We start from the raw sequence: 22427 nt of genomic DNA, 5'->3' as shown, positions 1-22427 counted from the left end.
ACCATGTTGCAAATGAACTTTGCTCAGTCAGCATAACCCTTTAATTTTATTGAATTAACTTAAAAATCAAACATGAAATGAATAAATGAAAGAAAGAATGAATGAATATAAGTATAAATATAAAAGCGACATCTATAGTTATGTCATTATAGTGCATTTAGGATTTTGGCCACTGCTAACAGGTTTGTAAAAAGGTGTACTTTCCTAATGAGTTACTTTGTGTCCTTACTTCTGTATTTGTATCAGCTACACTTCACATCACCTAATGACACATTTAAATTATTCTGTAGTCCAGATTGACACAACCCTGTGATGTTTATCACAAAGGTATATTTTGTTAACTTTAAACTCACACATTTATCACTGCTCATTGATAGACTCTGGGACACATTACCCATAATATAGGAACTTTGTGCATGCATAAGAGAGCTTACATTAGTTATTTGTATGCAAGTATGTGCATATTTCTCATTTATGTACATATGTCAATTGTCCAGTAATTATTCCATTTACTTCAGAAATCATTGATGATGTACTAAACTCACTTTTATGTACCTTTTCTGTAGATGTCAAACTGCTGTCATTCTTAATGTAGACTCTTGTTATTTGTAAGGGGATCAGTTTTGGTTCATGGCTGAAAATGCTCTATGGACTTGTTTTTCTACCTGGTAAACTCCATCAAGAAAACTCATCAGAAACTATGCCTTCTATATAGAAAGAAATGATTCCTGACAAATGAATCCAAATTCACAGTAGCACAAACCTGTCTACTACCCTCACATATGCTGCTCCAATCTTTACTAGCCTCCAAACAAATCTCCTGACAAAACTTGAACTCACCTACAATAAATTAGCTAGATTCGCCACTAATCAACCTTACAACTCACATCACTGTCTATCACCAAAAAACCTGCAGTGGCTATATTTGCCTCATCAACTCCTATGGCCTCAACTAACTATAACTCACTTTATCATAAACAAACTCCCCTCATTCCCTGCTCTATCTACTATCATCTCAACTTACATTCCTAACCGCACACTCTGCAGCTCAGAACAACACCTCCTGCGAGTCTACAAACCCAATAAAACATTAGCAAACTTCCCTATAATTACTCTGTGGTCTCTGTTTGGAATAACCCCCCCCCCCATTTAAGAGCAATCCCTAATAGTAATTATATAAAAAAAAACATTAAAAGACAATTTACTTCACTCTAGGACTAGAACTGTCTGAGTGTGGAGAAACTGTGTTTGTTATCACTGTTATATTTGTATTATATTTTCATTCATCAATTAGCTTGTAGACCAGAAAACCCTATATGTAGGGTTCCTGTTAGATGATCAAAGATGCATTCTGTCGAATGCGTGATGATCGAACTTGAAAGGATGAAAAGGAAAAATGACGAAGCGGCATATAAGCAAATTCTTTCCCTGGGAAAGAAATCGCTTGGCCGCTTCCATTACTTTGCCATTTTTGGCACTGAAGTGCGATCTCGGAGTTGGTATATTTTAATTTTTTTTTTTTTGGAACAGCAATTTTTTTTCCTTTGGAAAAACATCTCTCTTCTGAGGTTTCGACATTGCAAGCTTTCGCTTACATGGGGTTGATTAATTATCTTTCGCTATTTTAAGCGTTCGATGATGAATATAGACCCTATATGTATAATGTGATTTCAATTACAAAAATTGTGTACATATTGTGTTATTCATGATTATACTTTGTTAACCAGAAAACTATATATGTATTCTTTAATCTTGACTGTTATTATCTTGCACATATTTGTGTTATTAATTTCTTTCTTTTATTATTTTGTAAGTTTTAGAGCTTTTCTTCTCAGGCCTTCACTAAAAAAGGGCACCTGCTCAGTCAGCCTAACCTGGTCAACAAATGTCAAATAAATAAATAAACAAACTAAATAAATAAATTATGGAAGTAATGTATGTAAAATATATTGTTATTCTTGTATTCCAACTTACATACATTACTATGCTGCAGAGCAGCTACAGAGGTTTAATGGCCCAAGTTTGTGTAGAGAAATCAAAGTATTAAAATGACTTTTCATTGTTTTTAATTTTCACTTTGTTTGCCCATTTCTTTATGTTCCAATCACAGTGACCTTTGAGTTGCTGTTTTTTGATGATCAGCTTCATTCATTCATGTAACATCTCTGGCACAGCATAAATCATTTTAAGGTCAGTCTTTCCTTTCCAGGAAAATATAACTTAGGGCTGATGACTTCAGGAAGAATTAGGGGGAAAAACAGATGGTAGCAGTGGACCTAATATGTCACTGTGTGTGTGTGTGTGGGGGGGTTAGGAGGTTAGAATAATGGTTAAGATGTTTATCTAACAGACATAAGATACTGAGTTTGATTGAAAAAAAATGGATAGGCTTAAAACTGCTCACACACAGGTGACTAACCTAGTACCTACTTATGAAGGTAAATGGTAAATGGTAACAGTATTTTTTTATGGATCTACCCATTAGCCTACACACACACACACACACACACACACACACACACACACACACACACACACACACACACACACACACACACACATGCATATGTACACACAAACTGCAACACATCACATATTCATACAGTCGAACATCATATATACACACTCGTGCAGTTAAAACCTGATTGATATTGTTTTTAATTTTGCTGCAGGCTATGCATGTTGCCATACTTGAGTCTAGATGACACTTTAGCAACAAACAATGCTGTAACTCAAGAAAGGGAATCAGTATCGGCTGTATAGTGCATGTTGTCATGGCCAACTATTATGGGAGCCAGACCTTCCTCCTTCCATCACCCACATGTTGCTTTCAAAGTTTTAATTCATTGCTACAATGATAATATTACTATTGTGTGCGCATGTGTGTGTGTGTGTGTGTGTGTGTGTGTGTGTGTGTGTGTGTGTGTGTGTGTGTGTGTGTGTGTGTGTGTGTGTGTGTGTGTGTGTGTGTGTGTGTGTGTGTGTGTGTGTGTGTGTGTGTGTGTGTGTGTGTATGTGTGTGTGTGTGTGTGTGTGTGTGTGTGTGTGTGTGTGTGTGTGTGTGTGTGTGTGTGTGTGTGTGTGTGTGTGTGTGTGCATGCTTATTGTATGACTGGATAGAAGATTTGAAATATTCATAACAAATACACAGTTGAAGTAAAATTAGATTTATGGGGAAGTCATAATCTACCCTACCTTAATATAAATAGTCAGGAATTCAAGACAAACATGCACATCTTGTTCTTCTCATGATTCCAACAGTTTTGGGAAAGTTGTATCTTTTGCCCCTTTCAAAATTTGTCAATAGCAAAATCTTGGCATTTAGGCTGGTGAATATTCAGTTCAAAATCTACGGGCAGGTGAATTGATAAGATACACACATATATGCTCACATATTCACATGGTATACACACGTGTACAGATATGTAGAGAGACAAATATTCCTGACATTGGGTAGATCTAATTGTATGTAATTTCTTTTGTCACTCATAGTCCATAGTAATACATCAGTATGAATCGGGGTTTTCATGATTCATCAATGCATTTTCAGAAAAACATGATACATAATTTATTTTGTTTCAACATGTCTTTCATTCTCCTTTTTGCAGATGTTGCAAGGGGTTCCTTTAACATTACTTTACCAATCAGTCCAGCTGTTGCACCTACAGCCCGTCTCTTAGCCTATGCTGTGCTTCCTGCTGGAGCTGTCACAGCTCAAAGAGTCGACCTCAAAGTTTCCAAGTGCTTCAATAACAAGGTATGAGAGGATATCCAGACGGCAGCAAACATATGCATTAATAGTTCATAATCTTCATAAAGGGAGTGCTATTATGAAATGAAGTATGTTTTGATTGCTGAACAAGTGACAGTGTTAATGTATTCATTATTTTTTACACGTACCTGACTGTTCTGATGTATAATGCTTGGAGCATCTTCTACTGTAAAAGAGTAGGAACTCCTTTTTTTCCAGGTTGCATAAAGACAGGCAGATTTCTAGTGAAACACTCCACCCCCATGGCTTCTTAAATAAGTAACTACATGCTGCAAAAATGTGATTCATACCACTATTGAATTTCCTTCCCTTCCAAATGCTGTCAATATTTAAATGGCATGAAAGAAGAAATGCTAGCTTGCTGGAATTCGTTGAATTTAGGAAGGTGCTTTACTTCATCACATTCCATTATTTGTGCAAGCAACCTCTTATAACTGGCTTCATCAGCTATTGCTAAATTATTTTAACCGCTATACTGCTCACTGGTCACTGAATGTGAATGTTCTGAGTTAGGTGTTATAACCCACCTGCAGTGACATGTAAACACATCAGCTGGCTCACTTTGAGACCACATATTAACTCCCCTCTTCACTCTTCACACCCCCTGACCTGCCTGCCATTCTGCACCAGAAAAAATGTGATGATGCTATATTATAGGAGTTACAGGACCTGCACAAAAACATCTAAATACTGTGTGCAATATTCTGTTTATATCTAAGCAAATTTGCTTATGTCTCAACAGAAAAACTAGATTTAATATCAAGTATCCTATGCAGCTTGCAGAACATAATTGTTTCCTCACAGATTCATGAGCTAAATGACTCTACCATGGAAATAGTAACCAAACGTGCATACATTTCCAATTCAGTAGTACAGAATCCACAGGAATCACCACACGAAATGAACTCAGTAAACGAAATGTCTTCTTTATTGAAGTAAAAAACACAAGCGCTTTCACGTAGCTACACTACGCTTCTTCAGGTGTATTAAAACTATAAAAACAGGGTACTTATATATAAAACATTTTGGCGCGCAAACCAAGGAATTAAACAATAATGAAACAATTACTGACTCATTAACATTTCCTCAGTACGCTTGTTAAAGAAACAGTGTAACCAAAATTAAAAATAGTTGCTGATACCAACAAAGTCAGGTAAATTAACAAACCATGTCCTTCTGATGCTAAATAAACAAACTATGTTACATTATACTGAACAACTATCACAAAACTCTCTTTAATGCAGTGAAAACGTTAAATGTAAAGCAAGATCAGATCGCGTTCCGATTCATTATAAACTGTGAACATAGTCTCAGGACTGTCCAAATCTACGACAAGTCTCATCTAAAAAGCATAGACAGCATTACATAAATGCAATACATAAAACCATCCTGTAGTCATAATTAGCCCAAAATATTTTAAAAATCCAATAAAGGAAGGATGTTACAACTACTTAGGTCATCATGCTCACCTTGACCTTATGTAAACATGGAGTATTGATATATCGTATGAATGTGAGCCTGTTCATGCAGACAATTCCCTTCATCTCAAACATCATGGGTATCCGTAGATGTCAAAGCCCCATTCTCTATACAAGTGCTCAAATGCCTGAGAAACCCGACGGCACTGTCAAGGCAGAGGCATTGAAAAGTAGAGTAAAAAACAAAAAACGTTCGTCAAAAGATTCTCTACCACCAAGACCATACGCCCGAATGACAAACAGTTCCAGAGAACCAATCAGCCCATCCCAAATTCGAAAAAACCATTTGCCTGGAAATATCACCACCAAAACCATTTAAATAAAAAATCCTTTAGCCTCGGCTTCCTGGACGAAAACCGGACCAGAATAATGAAAACAAAGAAAAACTTAACAAATGATTCATTTACTGTGTATATGAACCAGAAAAATTTAAACAGTGTTAATAAGAAAACCCAATTTGAATATTCACTGTGAACGTCCTTAAACTGAAACTGAACAAAAGAAGGGACAAAATATGCAAAGAAAAAAATGCCTCTATGTATAATACAACTAGTGAAAATGTGTCATTTCTTAAATGCAAGATGTACAGAATCAAATGTAACGTTAAATGTCAAAATTAGTATAAAAACTAACAAAAGTAAACAGCGAAATCGTTGTAAAAAAGGGGAAAAAATAAACAACTGATTGCCATATAAACAATACTTCAAAGGCAATATTATTTGATGCCTCTCAAGTATGTCATATGTATAACAGAGTTGAATGCATCTAATATCAAGAAATGATAACCGAAAATAAAAAACTAATCTGACTACAGCCAGAGCAAAGTACCAGTAGTGCTGTAAGGCACGGTGTGTAATTGCGTTTAGTGTCATGGTCCTAGGAAGTCGACAGATCTACTCTGTAAACCTTAACAAATTTAGGGATAAATAAACAACAATCAAAGGTCTACTTAAAAAACTGATTATTGCTATTGAACATGGGTTGAGAAGAAACTTAAAACTACCAGCTATATTAACACTTTAATTTAAAAATGGCCATTGGATTCAACTTAGGGTCGTATTGTATAATATGACAAGACTTAAGCTATGAAAAAGGAAGGGAGATATAGCTTTAAAAAGAAAATATATATATAATGAATATATGTGTTTGGAGAAACGCACCGAACATATATATAGGACATGAGTGTTGTTAACCAGTCACTATTTTATATGTAAATAATGTAAATAATTAGGAAATGTACATATAACAAAAAAACATGAAAAATGTATAAATATGTGCTCATACATAAAATATACTTCTGATAATAGTGCTTATGGATTTTTTCTGTCTCTTTCACAAAAACAATAAAAAAGAAAATAAAGCAAAAAGCTGAGATGTAAGGCAAACATCTAAGCCCAGATGTTAAGAAATGTATATTGACATCACAACTTTCTATTGTTAAGAATAGGTTTAACAGATACAAACTGGTTGATGCCAGGGTATATGTGAGCTTTCAATGTAAAAATCCATTTGAGTTCCCTAATGGCCAACTGGTTAATGCTGTCACCTTCTCTGTTGTTAATAGCCAATATCTCCAGGACCCTAAAACTAAACATGTGTGTTTTATGTTCAACAATGTGCTTAGCTAGAGCATTGCATTCATGCCCTTTCTTAATATCGTAACAGTGATTGTAAATCCTGTCACGGAGTCTCCTCTTGGTAAGGCCTACATAAAATACTTCACAATGGTCGCAAGTGGCTAAATAAATTAAATTAACACTGTTGCAGTCACTATGAAAACTTGGTACAAAAGTGAAAAACCCTTCAGGATGTTGAAAACTAACATTCTTAGAAATATACGGACACATATGGCATCGCCCGCAAGGAAAGGTGCCCTGTAAGTCACTAGTCCTATTGTTTAATAGAGAAATCTTTTCTAGACATAGTAATTGTTTCAAATTGTGACAGGTCTTGTAGCTAAACCTGGGAAAATCACCCACTATTGTTCTGGTGAAGGGGTCCATAATCAAAACATTCCAGTTCCTAATGATGATTTTATTGAGATTGACAACATCACTGGTGTATTTAGTGACATAACTCAATTTATCAGTGAACTTCTCTCTATTCTTTGTACGGGTTGTACGAAAATTCCTATCAGGATCAACTGAATCTTGTATACTATTCATTCTCCTGATAATTTCCTGCTTGCATTCAGTTATTAACTTAATGGGATAGCCTCTTTCTCTAAACAGGGCTTCTAGTTTGTTAAGTTCTGAATGTAAAATGTTCCTATCACTACATATTCTATATATTCTGTACATTTGACTTAATATGATCCCTTTGAAAGTGAACCTGGGGTGCATACTTTCAAAACGTAATAGTGTGTTCCTCCATGTGGGTTTCCTGTATAAAGACATATCAATCTTATTGCCATTCAATTCCAGTGTCAAGTCTAAATAATGTATCCGATAAGGGGATGTCTCAGCTGTGAATCTTAAGAAAGGGGTAGTGACATCTAATTCTTTAATAAAATTCAGACATTCCAATTCTGTACCTTCCCATATAAAGAGAACGTCATCAACAAATCTCTTATACATTCTTATTTTACTAAAACCTACATGTTTGAACAAATGATTAAGCTCCCAGTTATGGACTACAAGATTAGCGTAACTGTTTGCACAGGGGGTGCCCATGGCAACCCCCCATTTTTGCAAATAAAGTTGATCCTGATATAAAAAAACATTATTATTAAGTATTAATTCAAGTAAATAATTAATCAGAATTTGTCTATTATTGCTATAAACAGAATTGATAACTAGGATCTCTCTGATGGCTTGAAGCCCCAGATCATTGGGGATACATGTGAAGAGGTTTTTGACGTCCATAGTTACTAATAGCAAATCTGTTTCCACTCTATCTAATTCAAATTCTCTTAGAAACTCAATCAGTTGATATGGGTCTCTCAGAATAATAGGGATGTCATCTACCAAGGGTCTTAATAGCCCTTCCACAAAAGATGAAATGGTAGAGGTTATCCAACGTTCACTAGAGACTATTGGTTTCATTGGTACGGGCTTGATGTCTTTGTGTATTTTAGGCAGACCTTTAATTATGGGGATAGTGGGGAATTCTATCAGAAAATATTCATAAAGCTCACAGCTTATCTGGCCGCACATCAAGAGGTCATAAAGGTCAGTGTGTACTGTTTTAATGATTTTGTTGACCCTCTCTCTAGTAATCATTTCATAGACCATATCATCTGTTAGTAGCCTATTCATGATGTTATAATAATCTGAGGAGTTCATGATGACCACTGCCCCACCCTTGTCAGCTGGCTTAACAATGATGTGACTATTTTTCTTCAGGGAATGGATAGAGTTTTGTTCATCTTTAGTAACATTAAAAAAGCAACATCTTTTCTTGTTAGAAGCGAACCATTCATAAAAATCCTTCTCACACATTTTTAAGAAGCTTTCTACATTATGTGGCATGAGAGGAATAAAACTACTTTTGACTCTAAAAAAATTCTTTAAAGCTTTTGTGTCTAAAACACTATTATTTTTAAATAAAATTTTCAAAGACACATTACGACAAAATAACCTCAAGTCAATTAAGACATCATTCAAAAAACTGGTTTGGGAGGGAATAAAATTGAGGCCTTTGTCTAATAAAGAAAGATCTGACAACCAAATCAAACTATGATATAGAATGCTAAGCCACACTTGCAAAGCTGGTATGGCCCCAACCAGTCACATCTACCCTTTTTATCAGATGGGTATTCAAGTAACAAGGTCATTCTGGTAATCCAGAGGTGTCTTTCCAAAATCTGGTTTTCTATTTGCCACAGGTCCAGCATGTGTAGTTAGGATAGAGTTTTTAAAAACTCATTAAACCCCACATCTACAAAAAGTCAACATTTTACATAAGAGAGATAAAAGCATGAGGCACTATAGAATATAATAAATAACAGAAATACATGAAAAATAATTCTTTGCCTTGTTTTTTTTTTTTAATACAGACATACTTTGCTCTGTAATAAAGAAAATAATTGTAGAAATTAAGATAAATGTTGTGGTGATTGCCTCAAGCAGAGCAAATAAATTAGTCATCCATCAGCCTAGCTAAGAGAGTTCCAAAACCTGCCAGAGGCACTTATATGATATGTCTTGTTACTGTCCTATAATATTTAAAATTATATGCTATATTTAATTTTCTGTTAATACATAGTTGCCTCTTCTCACAAAATGTCTGAAAAACTAGTCATTCATTATCATTCAGCTGAAGCTTAACACATTAAATGTGGCAGTACATATCAGCTTATGATTTTTTATGTAAGGTTCTTACCTTATTTCAGCACACTCAGCCAGATGAGCAAACACACACACACACGCGCACACACACACACACACACACACACACACACACACACACACACACACACACACACACACACTCACTCTCAGTCACACACACATTCACGAGCATACACATGCACATAAACACACAGACATACACACACTCACACACAGTCATATACACATGCACACACACAAACACACAAGCATACACATTTACAGTCACACACACATCTATTTATAATTATCCTACTGTCAGAGTCAAAATATCCCCACACAGTCAATCAAAGAAAGTCACTTTAGCAGGGGAACCCCCCCCCCCCAATGTCCTATGTGAGGGACTGCTTCGCTTTTACCTCTGTTAACATGCACACATGCGCACACAAACATACATACATAGATATATTTATATTCAATAAGTCAATGAAATGCGTTTCAAGCCTTGAGTCTATAAGGCCAGTAAGGGGCTTGCTTTATTTTAGACCACATTTAATTTAACAGATTACTAAACAATGAATCTAGCCAAAACTTGTTAACATTAATAACTGGTTTATTATATGCAATGGTAGGGTGCTCCATACTCTTCCAGTCCTATAGTGAAAACAATGAAGAATTAAATTTTGAATTGTCAACTTGATGAGTGGACTTATAAGTTACTAATCCTAGTACTTAATCTGTGGTCTGTATAATCAATACCCAGCATAGCAGAATACACTTCACATTTTGTTCACTTAAATTTCAGTATTAAACCATCTCTTAACAATCTGTTGACTATTGAATACAATGATCAATTTTCTAGTTGCTTTGCATATGGTAGAAAAAAAATTCATATCCAGTGATTTATTTTGTAAATGTTCTTTGACTTCTCACAAGCTTAGCCATATACAAAATCCCAACCATACAAAAAGAACCATAATATCTATCATAGGGTAAATGCAATCTGAAAATAGCTAGACCATAATGATTCTGTCCCTAGATATAAAAGTCTTAAAAATGTTCTTTATTAAACCATAACATTTCTTAACAATATTTCTCACATGGAGAACAGAAGAAGTTAGAAGAGAGAGAGAGTGTGAAATAGCCAACAGTTATACCCAAGTCCTTAATTTGGTTAACTAGGAGGCTGATAGAGTTATCCAGTCTGTAAGGATAATTATACTTAGTGGCACCGAAATGAACACCTCAGCATTTGTTAGTACTAAATGTCACACCCTTTTGCTGTAACCATATAGTTATCATATCCAAGTAACTTTGCAAACACTGATGGTCTGCTACGTGTGTTGCTATTTCTCCAACCTTTAAGCCATCAGCAAATTTACTCAAACAAATTTGACTTGACAGAGGGCAATCACTCATCAGTAACCCAAAAAACAAAGATCTAAAAACCAAACCCTGGGGAACACCACACTTAATATAAACATATTTTGAATATTTGTTCTTAATTTTAACTCTGAGCTACCCACTGAACAATTTGCAGCCCATCTTGTTATACAAACATCTATGCAAGACTTACACAAAATATCAGTATAGGCAGAATTTGGAACTGAATCAAAGGCCATAGACAGATTTAAATAGATCGCATCTATAGCTAAGCCTTTATCCAAAGGTTTTTACGTATTCAAAATGTTAACTAAAATTAGTTAGGCTAGATCTCCCACACATAAAAACATGTCAGTAAATATCACCAGAGAAACTGAACACATGCTTAAAGGATAAACTTAATGTCCACTTGAACCACTTTCCCAGAATACACATTAAATTAATTGTTCTGTAGTCACTAATAGTATACTTAGTGTGAGTTTTGCATATGGGAATAACATCATCCTTCTAAATTTCTAGAACAAAGCATTCAAGTAGAGATTTGTAAACAAAAAAATAAACTAAACAAGAGTACAGTCACTTCTACCTCTCAGAAAATAGCCATTCAACCCATCTGGCCCAGTCTCCGAATTCTTTTTAATACTAACTAATGCTGATTTTATATATTCTTCCATTAAAAGTGGACAGCTGCCAACTAAATTCATATTATTTACCATGGATCTACTGAAAAAAATACTATCACTGAGTGTAAACAGTTTAGCCATATCTACAGTTCCTGAGCTAACCTTGTAAAAGTGTAGTGTGCGCACTCCCCTCCCCAGTTCTTCGAATTGCGGCTATCTATTTCTCAGCATTAACTTACACTCAGTCAGCCAGTTTTCTATCCGCTCCCTTTATACCAGATGAGAGCTTCTTATTAATGGTAGTTCTGTGGACCCTGTGTGTATTATCTCTAGGACACTTTTTTTCCTGGGATCCTTACACCAAACCTGTCCCATAACCAAGCATAGTTTTTTCTTTCCATCTGCTATTACCTTTCAATTTGTTTTTCATGAATAACTTTGGTCTCCAAGGGCTCACTGGTACCATCAGCAAACTTATGCAGACTTCCAACCCATCCAATCCCTCACTTCCCACCACCCCCCTAACTGCAAAACAACCTCTTCTTACTAAAGTGTGTTCCTACCAACTACATTAAAAAACTCCTTCTTAAGCTTAAACCTTGTTCTCCATCTGCAGATAACCTGCCATTTCAATTCCTTAATGCTGATTCTAACTCCATAGCATATCCTGTCTCCATCCTCATAAATGCTTAGTCAGTCAATCTCCTGTCCCTACTCTGTAGAAACAATTCTATACCATACCTATCCACAAAGGTGGAAACTTCATGGAGCTCTCTATTTATCGACCTATTGCCATACTTTCTCCCCTCTCTAAAATTCTTGAACACTGTGTTCATAAACAAATAATGGCCTATTTCACTAAAGAAAACCTCATCACCCATACCTAGCATGGCTTCTGATCCCCCAACAGCACCACTACAGCTCTTATTTCCTTTACTCACTCCATCTCCCTACCCAGAAACAAAAATAAACCAGTGTCCTATCTCTTTCTACACCTCTGCAAAGCCTTTGACACTGCCTCTCACCCTATCCTCCTCTCCAGACATTCTCAACTCCATTCCTCCTCAGCAACTACCTCACAGAGAGACAGCAATCTATTAAATGGCTCTCTGCACTTTCTCCTTTACTTCCATCAGAATAGAAGTCCCACAAGGCTCAATTCTAGGCCTCCTTCCTTTTACCATCTTCACTAACCAATGATACACATCCTGTCCTCAGTCATCCCTAAGTATGCTGACAACACCACTGTCATCTCCATCATTAACATCCCCTTTTACCTGCTCACCCTGACACATAAATCTTTCAACTTCACTGAAACATAGCTTACTAACAACTGCAATTCTACTGAAAAAACAACACTAAAAAAAACAAACAGAGCCATGGCAGTATGAACTGCAAAAGCTGAACTTTACCAGTGCTTCTGGTACCGTGGCCAAAAATGCGTTCAAGGCACCAGAAGCACTGGTAAAGTTCAGCTTTTGCAGTTCATACTGCCATGGTTCTGTTAGTTTTCTTACTAATAACCAACTCATATTTAACTCCAAAATCCCTCTCCTACCTCAAAACTTCATTCACCATCCATTCCCTTAACAACACTACTATCAGAGTTGAAACCCACACTAAGCTACTTGGAGCAGTCATAGATGACCAACTGAAATTTCACCTTCATGTACTTCACTGTGTCAAGAAAATCCACCAAATGCTCGGCTTACTCTATAGAAACAAAATATTCCTCACATCAGATTCCAGAATCTCACTTGCCCAATCTTACCTTCTCCCTAACCACTTCTCCAGCTCACAAATCTTAACAAACTTGCAGTTTTCATTACTTTCCAAAATTGAAACCACGTGCAACAAAGTTGATAGATTTGCTGCTAATCTGCCTTCTGAATTTCACACTGGCACACTCTCAGGACACTCAATTGACTAGAGTTTCCTCACCAACTCTTGCTTACTCAACTACTCATCATCCATTCCATCCTGAACAAGCCCTCCTCCTGTCCAAACATCTCCTTAATTTTCTCCCTCTATACCCCTCTCAGTCCCTCAGAAGTTCAGACCAGTGTCTGTTACAGATTCACAAACCCAAAAATTATTTTGACCATAATCTCTACAGTTATTTTTCCACTCTATCATTGAACAAGTTTTCCATGACCTTCAGAAATATTACCCAGGTACATGAATTCAGAAAAGCACTCAAAAACCACCTAGACAGTACCTGGTCCTGTCACTGCAATCATCCCACTTGAACCACCCCCCCCGTGCTTTTTCTCCATTCCTCCCTTTCATCCACTTCCTCCTTTACCTCTTATTGCCATATTCAATGTAAGCTCTTCTTATCACATGACTATCTCCTACTGTCCATGTTTCTTTACTTTTTAGTCCTGGAAACCTGCTACCTGCATCCTATTTGCAGTTTGGCTTTTGTAATAAATATCTACATCTCATGTAACTAAAACGACAAACTGCTTTTGAATCGTACGTTTGTTCACTGATCACAATCCAATATGTGCAATTACTAGTTTTCTTTTTTATTGCCAGTTTCTATACTTACTGCATTGTATTAATGTCTCTTTAGTTGTTTTCTCTTATTTGTACTGCAATGGCTGTTGCTTAACTATTTTATTTTATTTTACTTTAGTTGTGCAATATTTGCTTTTTTGTACTGTGAAGCTTTTTTTCCCCAGACCTCTGCTGAAAAAGGGCAGTAGCTCAGTTGGACTATCCTGGTCAACAAATGTCAAATAAAATAAAATAAAGAAAATACATAAAAACATCACAAGCAAGGTAGTCGTAGCTTCTGGGTCAGTTATATGTTCAGAACCATCACTTAATAACAAACATTTCAGTGTTAACAGCAGTGAAGTCTATTTTATAGATTTTTTTACCTGCTCCTATTCCTTAACTATTAGTAGTTTAAAATAAAAAAATAAAAAATAAATAAATAAATAAAATAAAATAAAATCTTCAGTTTCAAGAATAACAGCCTTATTTATTAGAAAATCTGACTACATATTTTGAAATAAGTTTTATTGAAAGCATTTCTGAAAAATACAATTATTAACAAAAAAAACTAGACATGTTTTATGATGGTATAGATAAAAACAACAACATTAATATAAAAAATTTAAAAAAAGTAATGAACTATGTACACAGATTTAACTTAATTATAGACAAATAAATTAAATTAAAACAGGTGAATAAAACTGGTAATACCTTTCTGTTATTAATTTTCTAATAGATTAGTTATGTTCATCCATTGATTATATACCACTGTATTCCTAGGAGATCTAGCTTAGATTGTCATTGATTCTAGTTTGGATACTTCCAAGAGAAGATCTTCAAAATTTTGAAAAGAGGGGATTCGTGATGATTTCTAAAATCAGACTACATTGACTACTTTACTTCGCCATCTGTTTTCAGTTACAGTCTGTGTGTAACCATGTGAAATATTCTCAATTAAAATCTTATTTTCCAGATTACTAAATGATAAGGCTATTAAATCTACACAAGGAGTGTTTAAATCTCCAACAATTATAAAACAGTTCTTCTTAAAACTAGTAATTATATGTTGACTTAATACAATATCAAAGTCAATAGATAAATTTGGTGAGCGATAAAAAGACCCACATTCTTACATCCATTGGTTAATTTTACAATAATAAACTCTGTTGCTTCATCACTTAAATTTAATCATCATCATCTTCTTTCAGCTGCTCCCATTAGGGGTCGCCACAGCGGATGATCTGTTTCCATTTCTTCCTGTCCTCTGCATCATGCTCTTTCACACCAACCGCCTGCATGTCCTCTCTCACCACATCCATAAACCTCATCTTAGGCCTTCCTCTTTACCTCTTACCTGGCAGCTCCATCCTTAGCATCCTTTTCCCAATATACCCAGCATCCCTCCTCAGCACATGTCCAAACCAACGCAATCTCGCCTCTCTTGCTTTGTCTCCAAACTGTCCAACCTGAGCTGACCCTCTAATATACTGATTCCTAATCCTGTCCATTCTAGTCACACCCAGTGCAAATCTTAACATCTTTAACTCTGCCACATCCAGCTCTGACTCCTGCCTTTTCTACAATGCTACAGTCTCCAACCCATATAACATAGCTTGTCTCACTACCCTCTTGTAGACCTTCCCTTTCACTCTTATTGGTACCCGTCTGTCACAAATCACTCCTGACACTCTTCTCCACCCATTCCACCATGCCTGTACTCTCTTCTTCACCTCTCTTCCACACTCACCATTACTCTGAACTGTTGATCCCAAGTACTTAAACTCATCCACCTTTACCAACTCTACTCCCTGCATCCTCACCATTCCTCTACCCTCCCTCTCATTTACACACATATATTCTGTTTTAGCCCTGCTGACCTTCATTCCTCTCCTCTCTAAAGCATATCTCCACCTCTCCAGGGTCTCCTCAACCTGGTCCCTACTCTCACTACATATCACAATGTCATCTGCAAACATCATAGTCCATGGGGCCTCCTGTCTAATCTCGTCTGTCAACCTGTCCATCACCACTGCAAATAAGAAAGGGCTCAGAGCTGATCCTTGATGTAAACCCACCTCCACCTTAAATGTATCTGTCACTCCTACCGCAGTCCTCACCAATGTCACACTACCCTTGTACATATCCTGTACCACTCTTACATACTTCTCTGCCACTCCCAACTTCCTCATACAATACCACAACTCCTCTCTAGGCACCCTGTCATATGCTTTCTCTACATCCACAAAGACACAATGCAACTCCTTCTGACCTTCTCTGTCTTTCTCCAACAACACTCTCAGAGCAAATATTGCATCTGTAGTGCTCTTTCCTGGCATGAAACCATACTGCTGATCACTAATCATCACCTCCCTTCTTAACCTAGCTTCCACTACTCTTTCCCATAACTTCAAGCTGTGACTGATCAGTTTTATCTCTCTGTAGTTACTGCAGCTCTGCACATCACCCTTATTCTTAAAGATAGGTAACAAACCATTTTTTCTCCACTCCTCAGGCATCCTCTGACTTTCCAAAATTTCATTAAACAATCTGGTTAAAAATTCCACTGCCATTTCTCCTAAGCACCTCCATGCTTCCACTGGTATGTCATCTGGGCCAACAGCCTTTCCATTCTTCATCCTTTTCATAGCTGTCCTTAATTCCTCCTTGCTAATCTGTTTCACTTCCTGATTCACTATTCCCACATCATCCAACCTTCTCTCTCTCTCATTCTCTTCATTCATCAGCCCTTCAAAGTACTCCTTCCATCTACTCAACACACTCTCCTCACTTGTGAGTACGTTTCCCTCACTGTCCTTTATCACCCTTACCTGCTGCATGTATTTCCCAGCTCTGTCCCTCTGTCTAGCCAATCGGTACAGGTCCTTTTCTCCCTCTTTAGTGTCCAATCTCTCATACAACTCTCTATATGCCTTATACTTAGCCTTCGCCACCTCTCTCTTTGCCATGCGCCTCATCTCCTTATACTCATGTCTACTTTCTTCATCTCTTTGACAATCCCACTTCCTCTTCACCAGCCTCTTCCTTTGTATAGTCTCCTGTACTTCCTCATTCCACCACCATGTCTCCTTGTCCTCCTCCTTCCTCTGTCCAGATGTCACACCAAGCACCTTCCTAGCAGTCTCCCTTACTAGCTCTGCTGTAGTTACCCAGCTATTCGGTAACTCTTTACTGCCTCCCAGTGCCTGTCTTAACTCTTCCCTGAACTCCACCTCACAATCACCTTTTTTAACTTCCACCATTTAATCCCTGGCACTGCTTTCACACTCCTCCTCCGCTTCTTGATCATCAACATCATCCTGCAGACCACCATTCTATGCTGCTTAACTACACTTTCCCCAGTCACCACTTTACAGTCGCCAATCTCCTTCAGACTGGCCCTCCTACATAGGATATAATCCACATGTGTGCATCTTCCTCCACTCTTGTACGTCACCCTATGCTCCTCCCTCTTCTTAAAATACGTATTCACCACAGCCATGTTCATCCTTTTCGCAAAATCCACAATCATCTGACCTTCTGCATTCCTCTCCTTCACTTAAATTTAATACAGAAGTAAAATTCACAGAAATATAAATAGATACCCCTCCTCGTTAGACTTATAAGTATGAGGACCATAAAAAACAGGGATGGACAATGGAGTATTGATATTACTAAACCAAGTTTCTGTTATAAACAGTATATCAAAAGAATCACTTTATAAGTATGTCTCCAATTCACATAATTTATTATTAAGACTTAAAGCATTAGCCAACAGGTATTCTTATTAGTCAATTCTGCCTCTCTGCAAAATTTTTAACTAATTTTGTCAGATGGCTAGACAATACACAGTAACTCATATGGTTAAAATGCTACAAAACGTTATAAAGTATACAAGTTTGTTATTAAACATTTCTCATCGTGGTATATTTTTCATACAGTACTACAAATATTTTCTTTTAATAATATTATTGAATGATCTTGCTATTAAGCATGTTTACCCTTAAATATGGGTGGTGGAAAGATATCAAAGAAGACCAGTTTGAATCCATATGTTTTACTTAAATAAAATATTTTATACACAGTTTTATAAAATATTAATTCACTTGTCCTGTTAACATCATTGGACCCTCCTACTAAAAAATTGCATGTTATTATAAATGATTGTCACATAATTGGCTAAAAGTGTCACTTATACGCCGCAGTTTACATCACCCACACAAGACACTGACATCTCTTTTCTTTGAATGTTTGGGAGATTGTTCTTTATACTTCTTATCAATCAATCACCTATAATTAGGATTTGTTTGTCTTTCTCTGCCAAGGAATTTGTATAAGAATTACCACTGATATCACTTAAACCTAACTTGCCAGTTGTATTATTAGTTTAGTAGTTACTTCCAAGAGCCATCCTACAGATCTTCATCTTAACTATCTCTTACATATTCTCTTATCTCTCTGTTAGTCATCCACCTCACACAAAGGCATTTATTGTTTAAATTAATATCAATGTAGAGGAATATGAGTGGCTTCCAATCATAACCTGTTTATTATGTTTTAAAGAGATGGATGCCAAGAAATTCACCTTAAGGTCAAAGCTCAAGAGGTGACTCTTGGCACCCATGTTGAGAACACATAAGTAAAAGTTATGATCAGGGGAAGTAATTATAATTCTTTGTAGTGCATGGAGCTTTTACTCTGTGTACTACTACTTCCAGAGAAAACACACACACACTCACACACACACAGACACACACACGCACATGCACACACACACACACACACACACACACACACACACACACACACACACACACACACACACACACACACACACACGTGCACGCACACGCACGCAAACACACACATGCGTGCGCTCACACACACACACACACACACACACACACACACACACACACACACACACACACACACACACACACACACACACACACACACACACACACACACACATACACACACACACACACACACACACACACACACACACACACACACACACACACACACACACACACACAGACACACACACATGCACACACACGCATGACACGCTGCACACACATGCACACAAACACACACACACACACACACACACACACACACACACACACACACACACACACACACACAGTGTTTTGGTGTTTTTTAAATCCATAACGCACTTAGCAAGTGCTGTCACCAACATCTTTTCTCAGAATGTCAAGATTTCTACCTTCTGGCTAGGGTTATATAGGTCCTAGGGGAAATAGCCTAGTAGATACCTATGAACCCATGGACCTATATGTTTGGTCTGTTCCTCATAAAATCTGCAGGTTTGTGAGAAACTACTGAGGAATGAATTCACAAAATAATGACATACATTTGAGTTTCAGACTTCATAACCTTCATAAAATGTAGTTTTGCAGAAATTGTGTTATTATAACAATTTTCTAAGTTTATAAGAGGAAGAGAGGGACACATTACTAATACTTAACAGAGGGCAGAAATAAATCTTTTTTTTTTTTTTTATTATTATTCTGCTGCAGTCTTTGCTGGTCAGTACCGGCAGATATGACTTGTTTAGTGCAAGACCCAAACCAAAGCAGGAGGTGCTTAACATTTGTTAAGATGGTGTTTTGTGCTATAGTAGCACTTAACTGATTTTTCTTTTTCTGGATATCAGAGCATAATCCCCACGCTCCTTGCACTACATTATTTTTTGAAATAGCCGAACATATCTTACCTTTAGTTAATGTTACAGTTATATAACTAGACTGCTACTTGGGTTGGATGATTTGGTTATCTCTGAAATGATTTGGAAGAACAAGCTTCCATATGTACGTGACTATTTAAACTGCGTAACTTATCAACATTACCCTCACATCCAGTGTTCTGAGTACCATTATCTGAGAAATAAAAAACATTAACCAAGAGCCCACAATCAGTTCGAATGACAGTATTGGAATGATTACTGTAAGACTGAGTAACATTACCCTCACATCCAGTGTTCTGAGTACCATTATCTAAGAAATAAGAACCATTCACCAAGAGCCCACAATCAGTTCGAATGACAGTATTGGAATGATTACTGTAAGACTGAGTAACATTACCCTCACATCCAGTGTTCTGAGTACCATTATCTAAGAAATAAGAACCATTAACCAAGAGCCCACAATCAGTTCGAATGACAGTATTGGAATGATTACTGTAAGACTGAGTAACATTACCCTCACATCCAGTGTTCTGAGTACCATTATCTAAGAAATAAGAACCATTCACCAAGAGCCCACAATCAGTTCGAATGACAGTATTGGAATGATTACTGTAAGACTGAGTAACATTACCCTCACATCCAGTGTTCTGAGTACCATTATCTAAGAAATAAGAACCATTCACCAAGAGCCCACAATCAGTTCGAATGACAGTATTGGAATGATTACTGTAAGACTGACTAACATTACCCTCACATCCAGTGTTCTGAGTACCATTATCTAAGAAATAAGAACCATTCACCAAGAGCCCACAATCAGTTCGAATGACAGTATTGGAATGATTACTGTAAGACTGAGTAACATTACCCTCACATCCAGTGTTCTGAGTACCATTATCTAAGAAATAAGAACTATTAACCAAGAGCCCACAATCAGTTTGAATGACAGTATTGGAATGATTACTGTAAGACTGAGTAACATTACCCTCACATCCAGTGTTCTGAGTACCATTATCTAAGAAATAAGAACCATTCACCAAGAGCCCACAATCAGTTCAAATGACAGTATTGGAATGATTACTGTAAGACTGAGTAACATTACCCTCACATCCAGTGTTCTGAGTACCATTATCTAAGAAATAAGAACCATTCACCAAGAGCCCACAATCAGTTCGAATGACAGTATTGGAATGATTACTGTAAGACTGAGTAACATTACCCTCACATCCAGTGTTCTGAGTACCATTATCTAAGAAATAAGAACTATTAACCAAGAGCCCACAATCAGTTCGAATGACAGTATTGGAATGATTACTGTAAGACTGAGTAACATTACCCTCACATCCAGTGTTCTGAGTACCATTATCTAAGAAATAAGAACCATTCACCAAGAGCCCACAATCAGTTCGAATGACAGTATTGGAATGATTACTGTAAGACTGAGTAACATTACCCTCACATCCAGTGTTCTGAGTACCATTATCTAAGAAATAAGAACCATTAACCAAGAGCCCACAATCAGTTCGAATGACAGTATTGGAATGATTACTGTAAGACTGAGTAACATTACCCTCACATCCAGTGTTCTGAGTACCATTATCTAAGAAATAAGAACCATTCACCAAGAGCCCACAATCAGTTTGAATGACAGTATTGGAATGATTACTGTAAGACAGAGTAACATTACCCTCACATCCAGTGTTCTGAGTACCATTATCTAAGAAATAAGAACCATTCACCAAGAGCCCACAATCAGTTCGAATGACAGTATTGGAATGATTACTGTAAGACTGAGTAACATTACCCTCACATCCAGTGTTCTGAGTACCATTATCTAAGAAATAAGAACCATTCACCAAGAGCCCACAATCAGTTCGAATGAAAGTATTGGAATGATTACTGTAAGACTGAGTAACATTACCCTCACATCCAGTGTTCTGAGTACCATTATCTAAGAAATAAGAACTATTAACCAAGAGCCCACAATCAGTTCGAATGACAGTATTGGAATGATTACTGTAAGACTGAGTAACATTACCCTCACATCCAGTGTTCTGAGTATCATTATCTAAGAAATAAGAACCATTCACCAAGAGCCCACAATCAGTTTGAATGACAGTATTGGAATGATTACTGTAAGACTGAGTAACATTACCCTCACATCCAGTGTTCTGAGTACCATTATCTAAGAAATAAGAACCATTCACCAAGAGCCCACAATCAGTTTGAATGACAGTATTGGAATGATTACTGTAAGACTGAGTAACATTACCCTCACATCCAGTGTTCTGAGTACCATTATCTAAGAAATAAGAACCATTCACCAAAAGCCCACAATCAGTTCGAATGACAGTATTGGAATGATTACTGTAAGACTGAGTAACATTACCCTCACATCCAGTGTTCTGAGTACCATTATCTAAGAAATAAGAACCATTCACCAAGAGCCCACAATCAGTTCGAATGACAGTATTGGAATGATTACTGTAAGACTGAGTAACATTACCCTCACATCCAGTGTTCTGAGTACCATTATCTAAGAAATAAGAACCATTCACCAAGAGCCCACAATCAGTTTGAATGACAGTATTGGAATGATTACTGTAAGACTGAGTAACATTACCCTCACATCCAGTGTTCTGAGTACCATTATCTAAGAAATAAGAACCATTCACCAAGAGCCCA

At 36.8% G+C, this 22427-nt stretch overlaps 1 protein-coding gene across 1 annotated transcript in view; it reads left to right on the top strand.

Annotated features, from left to right (window-relative positions):
- The window catches only part of LOC122808188 (alpha-2-macroglobulin-like protein 1), a 452973-nt gene that overhangs the window by 253685 nt on the left and 176861 nt on the right, over nt 1-22427 (top strand). Inside the window, exon 14 of the mRNA XM_044079156.1 lies at nt 3609-3757. Within this exon, the coding sequence (XP_043935091.1) occupies nt 3609-3757 (149 nt within the window). The remainder of the gene's footprint in view (nt 1-3608; nt 3758-22427) is intronic.

This window comes from Protopterus annectens, chromosome 8.part0 (assembly GCF_019279795.1).
Source record: "Protopterus annectens isolate FY-2018-M chromosome 8.part0, PAN1.0, whole genome shotgun sequence".
Taxonomy (NCBI): Eukaryota; Metazoa; Chordata; order Ceratodontiformes; family Protopteridae; genus Protopterus; species Protopterus annectens.
Note: the sequence above shows the minus strand (reverse complement) of the source record. Positions and strands in the feature narration are given on the sequence as shown.